Consider the following 14529-nt stretch of genomic DNA (forward strand, 5'->3'; position numbering starts at 1 on the left):
CTCTGGTGGTTAGAGCAGGGGACCGCAGAGTTCGTCCTTGTGACAGAGCCCCCTCCCTGCGAGCGGCTCCTGGCGCGAGGGAGCAATCGGCGCCGAGGCCTCCCACGTGGCCGAGGGGCTGGCCTATCTGGGTGGGTGCGGTGGAATTCCTCCACAAGGTTGGGATCGAGGATGTCATCTGCGTTGACCCATGATCGTTCCTCCGGGCTGTACCCCTCCCAATCGACCAGATATCGGAGCGTTCTTCCTCTGCGTCTGGAATTCAGCAGCTCTCGGACCTGGTACGCCTCTTCCCCCTCCACCAGAATGGGTAGGGGGCACTGGTAATTGGACCCCCCCCCCCCCCCTCCTCACTTGGACCAACCGCGGACTTAAGCAGGGAGACATGAAACGTGGGGCAAATGCGGTCCTGGTTAGGCAGGGCAAGGCGATAAGACACCTGGGTGATTTGTCGGACAACTTTAAATGGGCCCACGTACCTGGGGCTGAGCTTCCAAGAGGGGAGTCGGAGTCGTAAGTCCCTCGTGGACAACCATACCCACTGGCCCGGGCTGTATTCCGGACCAGGGCGCCGGCGACGATCAGCCTGTCCTCTCTGTCAACGAATGGCGCGCTGGAGGTGAGTGTGAGCCTGGTTCCAGGTCTCCTCACTCCGGTGTAGCCAGTCATTAACCGCCGGGACATCAGTGGATTCTCCTGACCAAGGAAATAACGGCGGTTGAAATCCCAGTACGCATTGGAAGGGGGTCAAACCCATAGTGGGCTTCCGTAAGGAGTTCTGGGCATACTCTGCCCATATCAAATAGCGACTCCAATCGTTCTGATGCTGGTTGCAGTAGGATCGTAGGAAACGGATGATTTCCTGGTTTAATCTATCGACCTGTCCATTGGACTGGAGCTGTTCAAAATCCAGAGTAGCAGCGGCTGACCATTTGAGGCGATTGGCACCCTTCTTGACCATGGACGTCAGGGGGTTGGCCACAGAGCTGAAGTTCCTGATGAAGCGTCTGTAAAAGTTTGCAAATCCCAGGAAGCGTTGAAGTTCCTTCAGGGTTGTGGGCCGTGGCCAGCCAAGAACTACTCTGACCTTACTCTCGTCCATGGCGACCCCTTCTGGACTGATGACATACCCCAGGAACGTGGTAGACGTCCTATGGAACTCACACTTCTCCGCCTTGGCATAAATCTGGTGCTGAATGAGTCTCTGGAGTACAGCCCTGACGTGCTGGATGTGTTCCTCATAGGTGTCTGAATAAACCAAAATATCAATATATACAATAACAGACCGATTGAGCATGTCTCTAAAGACATCATTGATGAAAGACTGGGAGACAGAGGGACTGTTCACCAGGCCGAAGGGCATCACAAGGTACTCATAGTGCCCTGTAATCGTGGAGAAGGCGGTCTTCCACTCATCCCCTTCTCGTATGCGAATGAGGTTGTATGCACAGCGTAGTACTAGTTTTGTGTAGCATTTGGCCGTTCGGAGCTGTTCCCGGGCCGCGGGGACCAAAGGTAAAGGGTATCGGAACTTGACCGTTATCTCATTCAGGCCTCGATAATCAATGCAAGGCCGGAGGCCACCATCCTTTTTCTGGACAAAAAAGAATCCAGCTGACGCAGGGGATGTTGAGGGTCGGATGAAGCCTTTGGCTAACTCCTCATCTATGTACTTGGTCATGGCCGCAGATTCAGGCTGAGAGAGCAGATCGATGGCGCAATCGCAGGCCCTGTGCGGCGGTAGTTGGGATGCTTTGGCCTTGCTAAAGGCTATAGACAGGTCAGCATACTCGATTGGGAGGTTGGGTACAGAAATGCTCTCCTCCGTGGCAGTTATAAACCGGACTGGCAGGTGTGGAATCTGAGAAAGACATTCAAGGTGACAGGATCTGTTCCACTGGGCGATCTGACCGTCTCGCCAGGAGATGTGAGGATTATGTCGGCGGAGCCAAGGTAAGCCAAGGATGACAGGGGTATGAGGCGTGGAAAGGAGGTAAAATTGAATGTTTTCTGAATGGAGTACACCAGTGTGCATCAACAGTTCTTGGGTGATGAATGACACCTGTCCCGAGCCAAGTGGACGTCCATCTATCGCCTCCACTGTCAGGGAAGAAGAACAGCGGGTGAGAGTAATGTGGTTACGTTGAGCGAATTCCTTAGACATAAAATTTCCAGCTGCCCCTGAGTCTAGTAGGGCGGTAGTGGCGATCTTATGACGATTAACATTAAAGGTTATGGGTACAGTCACACACAGGTCAGGGTTTAGAGCATCTAGAGCAACACTCACCGACTTTGGGGACTCGGGTACTGGCCTTGAAGGGCAGGAGACTCTAAGGTGACCAGGTTGTCCGCAGTACAAACATAGGTGCTGAGCCATGCGCCGATCTCTCTCTGCAGCAGACAAGCGGTAGGTGTTTACTTGCATGGGCTCAGTCGTGTCTGTGTCACAGGTGTTGGGCCTCCGTGATCTGATCAGATTGTCGATCCGAATGGCGAGCTCGATGAACTGGTCTAAACTCCTCCCCTCATCCCGACAAGCCAGCTCAGACTGCAGTTCATAACGTAACCCTTTCCTGAACAAGGTTTTCAGAGTATCGTCAACCCAGGAGGTTTGTGCGGCGAGGGTGCGAAACGCAAGTGCATACTCCGCCGCGGTCCTTCTGCCCTGAAAGAGTTCTAGAAGGCGATCACCAGCACTCTTGCCCTCCCGGGGATAATCGAAGACCTCACAGAATCGTCGCAGGAAGATGTCAAAAGACGTGAAAGCTGTGCCTCCTTCTCTCCACACCGCCGTGATCCATTCTAGAGCTTTGCCAGTAAGCAAGGAGCATACAAAAGCGATCTTACCAGCCTCGGTGGAGTATAGTGTGGGTTGTTGCTCCACAAACATTGAGCATTGGAGAATAAACCCCTTGCATTTCTTTGGGTCTCCGTCAAACTTGTCTGGGAATGCGAGGCAAGGACTCACTTGAGATGGCACCCCTGACACGGAGGTGATAGCGGCGGTGGGCTGTGTGGCAACTGCCTCTGGTGGGGAGCTGTGAAGGTTTTGGAGGGCTTTCACTAGTTCTTCTGTGAGCGACGTTAACCAGTTGAGCTGATGCTGGTGCACCGCTAGTTGATTGGCCTGGGCAGACAAGGCAGACTCCAGATGGGAAACGGTCGCTGGATCGTGGGGTGGCGAAGTTTTCTGTAATGACTCGTCACTAGAAGTGGGATCCATATGCGAGTTTTAATTTAAATGTTGCGTTACAGGCAATGGGCAGGCACCAGTAAACACTGAAGCAAACGTGGTCAATTGGCAGGCAGAAAAACAGTCACATGTCCAAAACCAAACAGAAAGTAAACAACGGGCAGGCAGCAAAAGATTACAGGAGATGACAGAAAGGTCTCAATACGTAGACAAAATGAGAGAATCACTCAGAGATGTTCGCTTTAGCAAAACAAAACTTTGCAGTGGGGAACAGGAGAAGGCCAGCTTAAATAGGCCAGAAGATGAGTTACAGCTGGAACGACTCATCAGTGTCAGTAGCAGGGCTGATGGGAATTGTAGTTCGGGGAATAGAAAGTCAATACTCGGGCGAGGGAGCCCTCTGGTGGTTAGAGGAGGGGACCGCAGAGTTCGTCCTTGTGACAATATGTATGCTGCTGTACTTTTTTAATGTACTCAAGGAATTTATTTTGTAATGTATATAATAAAGTACATTAAAGTTTTCTATACTATTTCAAAGTGTGTCCGTGTCTTAACATTTATATGTAATGATTTTGCACTTTTTATACCATTCTGAATACTGAAAAAACAGCATTATAATATACTATTAGTGTAAAATTAATGTAGTTGTAATATACTGAAATGCTAATAAAATCTTCTTGAAGTCCATTAAAATTAATTATTAAAAATATATTTTAAATACATTTTTAAAGAAATACATTTAAATTGCACTAAATGTACTTAAATTGTTCCATTTTAGCACAATTTAATATATTAAAATATATTGCAAATAGCTTAAAATTGAACTTAAGCATATCTTAAAATACACTTAATATACTTGAAGTTGTTTCAAGATAATACATTTAATATGCATTTAGTATAGTGTAATTTAAATATTCTAAATATGTCCAAAAAAGCACAATTTAAATATATTTATTTTTGACCTGGGAAATTATGATTATAACATAATTATAAAACTCCCTTGTGTGTTTGTTCATTAATCAATTACTTATCGCTTTTAGTACTTCTGTTCGATATTTTGGCACAAATATTCACTAATCAATTACTTTTCTCTTTTAGTACTTTTGTTCGATATTTTGGCACAGTTCACACTGAAAATTTTCTTACATTGCTTATAAATATCCACTAATCTTTCCTTATCTTATAAATATCCCTTAATCTTTCCTTATCATATAATATCTTAATTCCCCCCTCAACATTCTTAGATGTCACAAACCATGCACATCTTAGAATGTTCAAAAGGGTTGTTGCAACAATTTGTCCTTTATCTGAATGGCAAATATCTTCTTGGCCCTCTTTTGTTGCCTTATAAGGGCCTACTTTTTATTCAATTTGAATAATATTTTTCAATTATGGTTGTGGTTCTGTAAGCACTACTTGATAAATATTCAAATAAGTTGTATCATATTGTCATACTAAATCAAGCTACAAGCTTTTGAATTGAAATGTGTGGTAATACCTATAGTCCTAATTAAAACTTTGTTTTAACTTTAGACTGAAATTTATTAGGTATACTTCTGGAGTCGTCTATTTTGAGAAAAATGGAGCGCAGCTGGAAGAAAACAAAACTGCAGGTTTTTCGCAATTTGTGGAAAGAGAGCATCATGGCATATAGAAAGGCCATAAAAACTGCTAGATCTGCTTATTTCTCAACTTTTAGAAGACAACAAACACAACCCTAAGTATTTATTCGATACAGTGGCTAAATTATCAAAAAATAAAGCTTCAACTTCTGATGTTTGTAAACAACACAGCATTTATGACTTTATGAACTTCTTTACTAGAAAGATAAATGCAGTCCATTGATAATATTAGGAATAAAATTATAACCATGCAGCCGTCTACTACAGTATCATTTCAGACAGAGCATTGTAGTGTCACTGAGGAAAAATTACACTCATTCACTACTATAGGAGGAGAAGAATTGGCTAAACTTGTTAAATCATCAAAATCAACAACATGTATGCTTGACCCTATACCGACTAGGCTATTAAAAGAGATACTTCCAGAGGTCATAGATCCTCTGCTTAGTATCATTAATTCATCCTTGACATTAGGATATGTACCGAAAACTTTTAAGTTGGCTATAATTAAACCACTTATTTAAAAAACGCAACTTGATCCTAAAGAATTAGTCAATTACAGGCCAATCGCGAATCTACCATTTATATCAAAAAATACTAGAAAAGGCTGTGTCTTCACAATTATGTTCCTTTTTAGAAAGAAATGGTATCTGTGAGGATTTCCAGTCAGGATTTAGACCGTATCATAGTACTGAGACTGCTCTAATTAGAGTTACAAATGATTTACTCTTATCATCTGATCCTAGTTGTATCTCTCTATAAGGGTTACTCGATCTTAGCGCTGCATTCGATACTATCAATCACAATATTCTTCTGAATAGAATCGAAAATTATGTTGGCATTAGTGGAACTGCTTTGGCATGGTTTAAATCGTACTTATCTGACCATTATCAGTTTGTAGCAGTAAATGAAGAGATGTCACACCGATCACAAGTTCAGTATGGGGTACCGCAAGGCTCAGTGTTAGGACCGTTACTTTTCACCCTGTATATGCTACTACTGGGAGATATCATTAGGAAGCATGGCGTTAGTTTTCATTGTTATGCTGACGATACTCAGCTCTATATTTCCTCTCACCCTGACGAAACCTACTGTCCTGGCCCTGCCAGTTTTAGTCAAGTGACCTCTAAAGGCTATTTGGAATATAGCAGGAAGTTTGAGGAGTGTGACCTCATTAATGAGGGACGATGATGTCATTATATTCAGACTCAATCTGACTGTAGCTGTGTCCCAAAGTCAAGTGCGCGCACTTCGAAGGCCGCATTTGAAGTGCGATTACGTCATACCGGCACTACGAAGACTGTCCCAAAGTGAAGGCTGCACCCTCTGAAGGCCGCATTTGAAGTGCGATTACGTCACAGCGGCACTACGAAGGCTGTCCCAAAGTGAAACTGCACCTCTGAAGGCCGCATTTGAAGTGAGATTGCGTCACATTGGCGCGACGAAGGCTTCCGCAATTCATGAGCGACTTCAAAATGCGCCCTTTGGTTCTCAGGCAAAGGAAGGGTACAGCAGATGGGACCTTCCCACAACTTCACAGCCTTCCCTATCCCAGAATTCATAGCACACTGGTGACTGACTTGTGCGGGCGCGGGATTATATTTCCCAGTTAAAGACGGTAGCGGTCGGTAACATAATTGTAGGCCTATAGCCTGGATACTATTGAACACAACAGCGCAAGCGCTTGAACTTGAAGAAAACAAAATGTTTAGTGCATTACTGCATTTGTTCCCAGTTCCCTGACTGAGCAACCTACATCAACTTTAATTTCCCAAGTAGCAAAAATGTTATTTATTTCTCATTCTCAAGAAGGAATGAGTCCATTCTCCCCCTTTTTGCTCTTTCTGTCTCTTTTATTTTTTCTTTCTTTTTTCTGCGCTTTATTTAAATACAAATTAGATCTGCGCAGGGCTGTTATTTCGACCCATCCCGCTATAGGATGTATTCCGCACCGCACCATCCCACTCACCCTTAAAATTCACTCCATGCTCAAACGCTATAAATTAGGCTATTTTATTCCCGACCTCACCAATCCAGCTAAATTTAGATTTTGTTTCCAGGATCTCTCTTTTAAATGTCTCCTGCAGAAAGAGAGACGGGATAACAAAAGTAATAGGCCTAGGCTATGCTGACCATGCAACATTTTTTTCTCATCATAGGCTGTATAGCCTACACCATATAGGCCTAGCAAAAAAATAATAATAATGTCACAGAGAAAAATATCAAAGAATTAAAAAAAAATCAAGATATTGAAAAATATCAATACCAAAAAAATATGAAATATTTGAGAAATGGAGGCAAAATGCAAATAAATGAGAACTGCTGGCTTGCGTAGTTGTAGTGCAAAATAAATATATGAATGAATATATATATATAAATTATATAATATTTTATATAAATTAATGAATGAATATGACGCTATCTGACGACGGTCCATTAGGCTAGCGAAAGTGTTCTCTAAGGCTGAACGTGGCCGGGATGCACAGAAAAATTTCTCTAGACTATAGTTAGCCTATTATTATTATTTTGTTTGTTTTATGCAAATAATTTCTGAATGAAACAAAAATTGCTATAGCCTATTCTTAATTTTCGTTAGGCCTAAGTGTTGGTTAAATACAAGTGAAGTGCTTGTTCTGTAGCCTACATTGTTTATTTGTGTACGCTAATGCAAGTTATAATTTGTACATTAAATTCACATAGGCCTTCATAGGCTACATATATTTTATTGTCATGCAAATAAAATATGTAGCCTAAATTAGCCTCAATTAAATTAAAGGGTTTATAGCCTACTTTACTTTTTACAACTATTATGCTAACTTAAGTTGAAGATCAGAAACCACCGAAATTCAATTTAACAGCTAAGAAAATATTTCTACACTTTCATTCAGCTGAGCGGAAGACCAGGACAGTACTAATGCATAATAGAGACCCTGGAAAGGCCTGTGCCCGCGGGACATCATCTTCTGGGATGATGAGGCATATTTCCACTGTCCGCAGGTTGCAGGGATGAATCGGTCGACGGCCATAAGTCTATGCTACAATGCATCTGAGATGATTTGAGTTCAATAAAAATATAGGCTAGCCTACTTAAATAAAGACTTGGACGTAAATATATATATATAGGCCTACATTCTAAAATCTCCTCACGAACGTCCGCTGTCAGTTGTCACACACCTGTGTTGCCAAGTCTGGAATTGGGATGCATTTAGCCTAGGCTCTGCTGTGGGTTGTTTTTAGCCTAGTCCACAGGTTTAAGTTGTCTTTATTTTAGCAATATTTCTACCAGGCGCAACCTGCGGTTTGACATATTTAGGCCATTTTTTCCCGTGATTCCGCTACTTTTGATTAGCAATTGGAGGGGTTTTGTTGTTCCGACCAGGCAACCCTGTCCATCGGGTTCGGCCTTTGAAGGCTACAACAGATGGAGCCTTCGTAGACTACCCTACCCATGAATTAATTGTGCGCAGGTGATAGGCAATTTGTATTTCAAGAACATGGCTGGAGAGAGTTCTGTGGCATCCGAGGATTTCACATTTAAATGTAAGTATTGTGTTTTATTTTACCGAAATGCTTTAACTAAAAATGTTAGCTGTGTGAAGCTAATCTCTTACGTGATCTTTCTATTGGTTTTAGGGAGCAATGAGCACACAGCTCAATTTATTAAATTAAGAGGTGAAAATGACCACCTATTTCATGGGGCAAAAAACTCCAGCGTCGCTTGGAGGTAAGGCGACAAGTAATGTTTCCATTAGGCCATTATATTATTTATTTATTTTTTCGACTTTATTTTTCTGTTTTGTAGGCCTGTTAGGCTACTTGATTATGCGATTTCTACACCTGTGCGGGAATTCAGCTAATTGGTCAGCTGAAAATCAAACCGTTCCGTCATCAGTTCTTCCTCGGTCCTGCACACCAGAATCATCTGATTCTTAAGTCTTATTGCAGTTTCATTTTTTATTCATCAAACAACCAGAATGGACACAACCCGTCCCGGGTCTAGACCAGCAGTTTTACACCAGCAAAGTGCCAGGGGGACTTGCATCAATTTGAAGTCCCCCTGCCACTTTACTGGTGTAAAATCGCTGGTGTATACACCCGGGACGAGTCTAGTGCATTTAACGTCAAATAATGTAAATGTTGATTTTTAAAAGTAGGCCCGTCAATTAGGCTATTTGGTAAATGTAAACTTATTAGTGGTGTGTGTCAAAAAATATGTTCAAGGACACTGACATGCGCTAAAGCAGTGCATCCAGTTGTTTTCGTTATTTTTTCAAAGGCATCACATTTTATTGTAAATTTGGATATAACCCATAAAACATTTTACCGTTCCAATAAGGAGAAAGTCCATGTGATGGTGCGACGTTTCTGGCAAATACGTTCAATTATAAAATTAGCCTATAAAAAATGCATAGGATGCACACCATTTGCGCTATAGGCCTATGCCTATATAATATGAATGTAGCTACACAGTACCTACACAAAGAAAGCCCAGTATAGGGTCTGGCTGGGGACTGCTTGTGTCGAGCCATTCGACTGTGATTGTTTGAGAAAAATATGGCATGTAGCTGTAACAAACGCGTCCAGCTGAACTGATGACAGAACAGCTTGATATTCGGCGGACCAAGGAGCGCAGCTATAATTATGCTGCATTCATGTGCTCTCGGAATTATCGTAAATACGAGTTTCCTTGATAAAAAAAAACGGCACATTAAAAAAAAAAAAAAAAGGCCTCCCATTTCAAAATGTCAATATGATGAGTTTGTAATTACGAGTTCAGAAGTGGGAATTATCAAATTTGCATGTGAAGGCGGCATTAACGCACAGCTGTACAAATCAGGCCGTTTTAAAGAAAAACAAAAAATCAAGGAAAAATCAAATGTTTTATTTTTTTCCTTTTTCAGAAAACAAGAAAAATGAGCTATTGTCATTTTTGTATGTTAGGCCTATATGAAAGTTTGTATGTTACTTAAACACTAAACGAATGATGCACGGATTTGTATGCATGTCCTGCTGAATCATATTTGTAATTTTAACATTGCATCCTTGTTTTAATATTTTTCATAACGGTTTTCATTTTCTCTTATTTCAGGACAATTCTGGAAAAGATGGCTCTGCTGGGCAAGGTCACTCCCTTTCAGGCCAAAAAAAAATGGGAGAACCTAAAAAAAAAATACAAAGTAAGCAACACAAAACTTTGCTGAAATTAATTATATTGTTGCTGCTGCTGCTGCTAACATGTATGGCTTATTTGCTCTGCCTTAGGATTGCAAGTGTCCTGGGACAGGCCAAGGAGTTGGTGGAAAACCCACTGCTGCAACTTGGCCATGGTTTGTCCTCATGGATGAGGTGTTAGGACAGAGGCCTTCAAACAACCCCCCTGTCCTAATTGCCTCCATCCCTGAGGAAAGACCAGGGCCAAGTTCAGCAGTGGGTGAGGAGGAGGAGGCACCAGCACCAGCACCAGCACCCAGAAAAAGAGGCCGGGAGGATGAGTTGATTGACCTTCTCAGGGAGGACATTCAATTCCAGAGAGAGGCGGAGGAGAGAAGAGCCCAGGAGAGTCGGGAGCGCATGGATTGATTGTTTTATTAAAAATTATTTGTTAACCATTCTCTCAAGAAGAGAAAAAGTTAAAGGCTACAATTGTTTTATTTTGTTTTTGTGTACACTTTTGTTACATGTAAATAAAAGACATGAAATAGGTCTGTATTGTTGTTATTGTTGTTTTTTTAATGCAACAATTTTGCACATAAGCCATTGCCTGATACATGCATTTTTGCCCAAGTACATTTAAACAGTTAACTTGGTAAAATAAATGGTTTGATGCATGACTGACATATTTACAACATAACTTTAACGCAAACAGCATAAGAAAAACCTAAATGTTAAAATTGTGTAAAAAAAGAAAAGAAAACAAAAAAACATTTCTTTATGCATTTATTCAGATGAGCAGGGAGGCCTTTATCGTGCTGCTGGATGGGATGGGATGCCACAATAGAGACCCTGGTAAGGCCTCTGCCGGTGGGACATCATCTGGGATGGTCTCCAGAGTGTTTGTGCATATTTCCACTGTCCACTGCATTGTCTACAAATGGGTTTGCAGGGCTAACACAATCGACGGCTGTCATGTCGCTGCAATATTTTCAGAAAGGGGGAAGAATACATTAATCACACCATAAACATTTCAACATGCTAAAAAGTTATATGCTGCATTTCATTTGTGTCTTGTGTATATAGCTTCACAATTCTCTTACTTGCCTCTTACAAATAGTCATGGTTGGCGGGTACCTCCTCCAGGGCAGACACCTCAGCAGACAGCTGGTCTCTCCAGGGAGCACCACTGACTGTCTCCAAATCCTGCTCCCCCTCATCCTCTGCCATATCCTCCTCGTGCTCATCCTCCGGGGCTATGATGTCACCAACCCCAAGACAGATGTTATGGAGGATGGCACAGGCTGTTATGACCTGAAATGGTAAAAAAGGGAACAAAAGTATAGCTTCACAAAAATAAATCTGTTTCTACTTTCACAGTATTTTGCAAATGTCTTTGCAATTGACTTACATGGTGTACAAAGGTGTGGTGCACTTCCAGCGCTTGCAGGAAGATAGCCCTGAACCTGGTCTTCATCATCCCAAAAGCACGCTCTATAATAGAGCGTGCCCTGGAATGATGGACATTAAAGCGCTGGGCTCCCACACCTTGTACTGGCCTCTTGTAGGGAGTGATGAGGGGGAGTGGGTGTTGGAGACATGGGTACCCTCCGTCTGCCAGGATGAAGTGCCCTGGAGGAGGATACGCTGACCTCCTGTACAGTGGGCTGTGGCGGAGCACTCGTGCGTCATGCACTGACCCCGGCCAGCCCACGTAGGTGTCAATGAAGTGGCCCTGATGGTCACAAACTGCCTGCAGGATTATAGATGGGAACAGTTTCCTGTTCCTGTAGCACTGACCATCAGGGCCGCTTGGAGGCTTGATACGGACATGGCAGCCGTCGATTGCTCCTGCAGCTTTCAGGAAAGCTCTGTGCCTTGACAGCCCTGCAAACCCACGGCAAACTGCTTCCAGCTTCTCTGGGGTGTTGGGGAGGTGGATAACTTTGTGGCGAATGGCCACCACCTCATCAGCGACTCGGTGGACAATGCGGTGGACAGTGGAACGGGGCATGTCAAATGCTCTGGAGACCACCCTGTATGATGTGCCACACGCCAGCCAGAAAAGAAACACCAGGGTCTCAATTGTGACACCCCATCCGTGTTGTCTTTGACTTCTCAACAGACCCAGCAGCACTGTCAGGGCCTCCCTGCTCAGCCGAAAGTCAGGACGTGTGTCACCATCTCCAAAAAACCTTTCCAGGAGTGGGGCACTGAGGTTTATCCTGCAGTACAGGGGTCTGCTCTGATTTAGGGAAAGAAGGAAAAGAGAAATTATGTACAGCTATATGACAAAGTAGGCTAATTGGTGGAAGAAATATAAAGATACTTGAGTAAACTACATTTAGTAACTACTTATAGTACATAAGGGGAACAAGTAGTCATGTGTAAAATCTTACACTGTCAAAATGTATCATGTGTCTTGTAATTTTCACACAAAACAATGAAGGTGATAAAATAAAAATAATGTGTATATTTTCTTAAGAACATTTTCATAAAGCTTTGTTGTGTAGAAATTACTGGTGCACTACGGTGGATGTTGCAATTAAGGTTCTTCAATTTAAAGTAGCCTCCTTGATTTACTGTTGGCTATGTAGAACAATGCACCACATAGTAAAAGGGCACAATTTTGTACTGTTTTTTATGTCTTTGCTTTTTTTAATGTATTCTCACAATATAACCAAATAGTTGCTAAGTGCGTCCCATATTAAAGCCTGCATCCATGAAATGGAGCACTGTTCACCTGTGCAGTGGCAGGACTGATCAGCGGCAGATTAATTCATTCATTTATTCACTGTATTTTATGCTTAACTGCCATGGTGAAGAGAATAAACTATATGAAATTGCACCATGAAAAGACATTAGTCAGCATTTCAACCATCAGGTTTTTTTAATTTTTTTACATTAAGCATCTCTATCATTTATTAATATAGGCCTACATTTAAAGGTGTAAACCAGGAACTCAGCATGCACGCTGCCTCTTATTGGGAAGGGGCAAAGCATTTTAACTTACCTGATGATGGTCTTGGCTAAGCCTGAAGTACATCACCCGGCGCCGCCGGGGGTGACATATTTGCGCCATCTCCTTCATCAAAAGATACAATATATATATATAAAAAAAAACATTTCCATCTCCATACTTGCAATTTATTTCTTATATATATATAGATATAAAAATAGCTGTAGGATAGCTGTCCTCTTGCACCATTGGTATCCGATAGGAATCAATGCAATAGCAATCGTTAACACCTGATAGCGCAATTACGAAATCCAACAAAACTTGGCTGCGCCCTTTGAAGGGCACTCACTCGTTTGGGGCGCATCGTTTTCACCCGTGTTTAGAATGCTTTTATTCTCGACCATCCCACTTTAGATTTACTTTCCAGGATGTGAAATTTAAATGTCCCTTACAGAAAGAATGTGGATAACAATTCAAAAATGTTGGCTATTGCCAAGCCTACAATAATTGTGTTGATGTAATTCACACTGTTAAAAATAGCTCCGAGGAAAAATAGGCTACGACATATATCACTCAATATTTACACACCAATAAACGAAATAAAAAATACAAATAAAGGAAAACCATTGGTTACTAGCATGTAAAATACAGTCTTGTATATGAAATGATTATTTTTATTATTATTATTTTACATGTAGCCAGCTAGCCTACCTAGTAGGCTATATATTATTTATTCCTACATTACATGAAACAATTTGTTCTTGTGCTAGTTAAATGACAATACATGATTCAATAGTACATTACTCAAAGTAGGCTACTTTTTACAAATGAAATAACTGAAGTTTAACATCCCAATGAAGTTTGTTCAATTGGAGTACCATTTACACCGTTGCTGTGGGTTTTAGTTTAAGTCCCTACTTGAGCAATATTCATCCAGAACTTCCCCCGCGTTTGGGTGTGTTTTGGCATAGTTTTGATTAGCAATTGGAGGGCTTTTGTGTTGCAGACCTGGCAACCCTGTCCCTCGGTTCGCCCTTCGTGCACTTCGTGCACTTTGAAGGCGTGGCCTGGCCTTCGAAGTGCATGGCCTTCGAAGTGCGCACCCTTCACTTTGGGACACAGCTTGTGAGTCAGAGACACCATGAGGTTGCACATGTTGTGGGCTTCTTAGTCCAAGGACATTTTCTGTTTGGAGTTTGATGGGGCATTCTTTGTGAGTTTTGCTGATTTTGTTATCTTTAAGTTAAATGCATTTTGTATAGTGAAATTTGATGTATTATATTGTTTGAAATAGCCTGCATGTTTTTCATGGTTTCATGTGACATTGCTTAACGTCTTTAATGATTTGTTTGTCAAAGCAGTTTTTGTTCACATGTATCAGTGCTTATAATTTCTTTCTTTTGTATTTGTATTTTCAGTTTTACACCATTCATTCAGTAAACATTCTCAAACATCACTTCGTGGTTCCGGGAATTATTGTATGAAGGAGTTTAACTTGCTGGATAATTGAAAGTGGACTCAATGAGGCCAGTACAGTAAAAAAAGAGTTACAATCAAGAATCTAAATGTCCTGACTGCCTTGTGTCTGATATTGCCTAGATAAA

General features: G+C 41.9%; 1 protein-coding gene across 1 annotated transcript; it reads right to left on the bottom strand.

Annotated features, from left to right (window-relative positions):
• Positions 1-11076: 11076 nt before the first annotated feature.
• LOC137080215 (putative nuclease HARBI1) lies at positions 11077-14080 on the bottom strand. The gene is made up of 3 exons (XM_067447593.1): positions 13934-14080; positions 11378-12211; positions 11077-11280 (listed from the first exon to the last, which is right to left on the bottom strand). Exons 1-3 carry the CDS (start codon positions 14078-14080, stop codon positions 11077-11079), a joined length of 1185 nt encoding a protein of 394 aa, XP_067303694.1.
• Between the last annotated feature and the right edge of the window lie 449 nt (positions 14081-14529).

The sequence above is a fragment of the Pseudorasbora parva genome, chromosome 1, assembly GCF_024679245.1.
Source record: "Pseudorasbora parva isolate DD20220531a chromosome 1, ASM2467924v1, whole genome shotgun sequence".
In the NCBI taxonomy this organism is placed as follows: Eukaryota; Metazoa; Chordata; class Actinopteri; order Cypriniformes; family Gobionidae; genus Pseudorasbora; species Pseudorasbora parva.

Coding starts and splice junctions, on each gene's coding strand:
- LOC137080215 (XM_067447593.1), bottom strand. CDS start 14,080: ATGTGCAACCTCATGGTGTCTCTGACTCACAAGCTGTGTCCCAAAGTG. Junction 12,212..13,933: donor CCGAGGGACAGGGTTGCCAG/GTCTGCAACACA, acceptor TCCCTAAATCAG/AGCAGACCCCTGTACTGCAG. Junction 11,281..11,377: donor ACCACACCTTTGTACACCAT/GTAAGTCAATTG, acceptor TTACCATTTCAG/GTCATAACAGCCTGTGCCAT.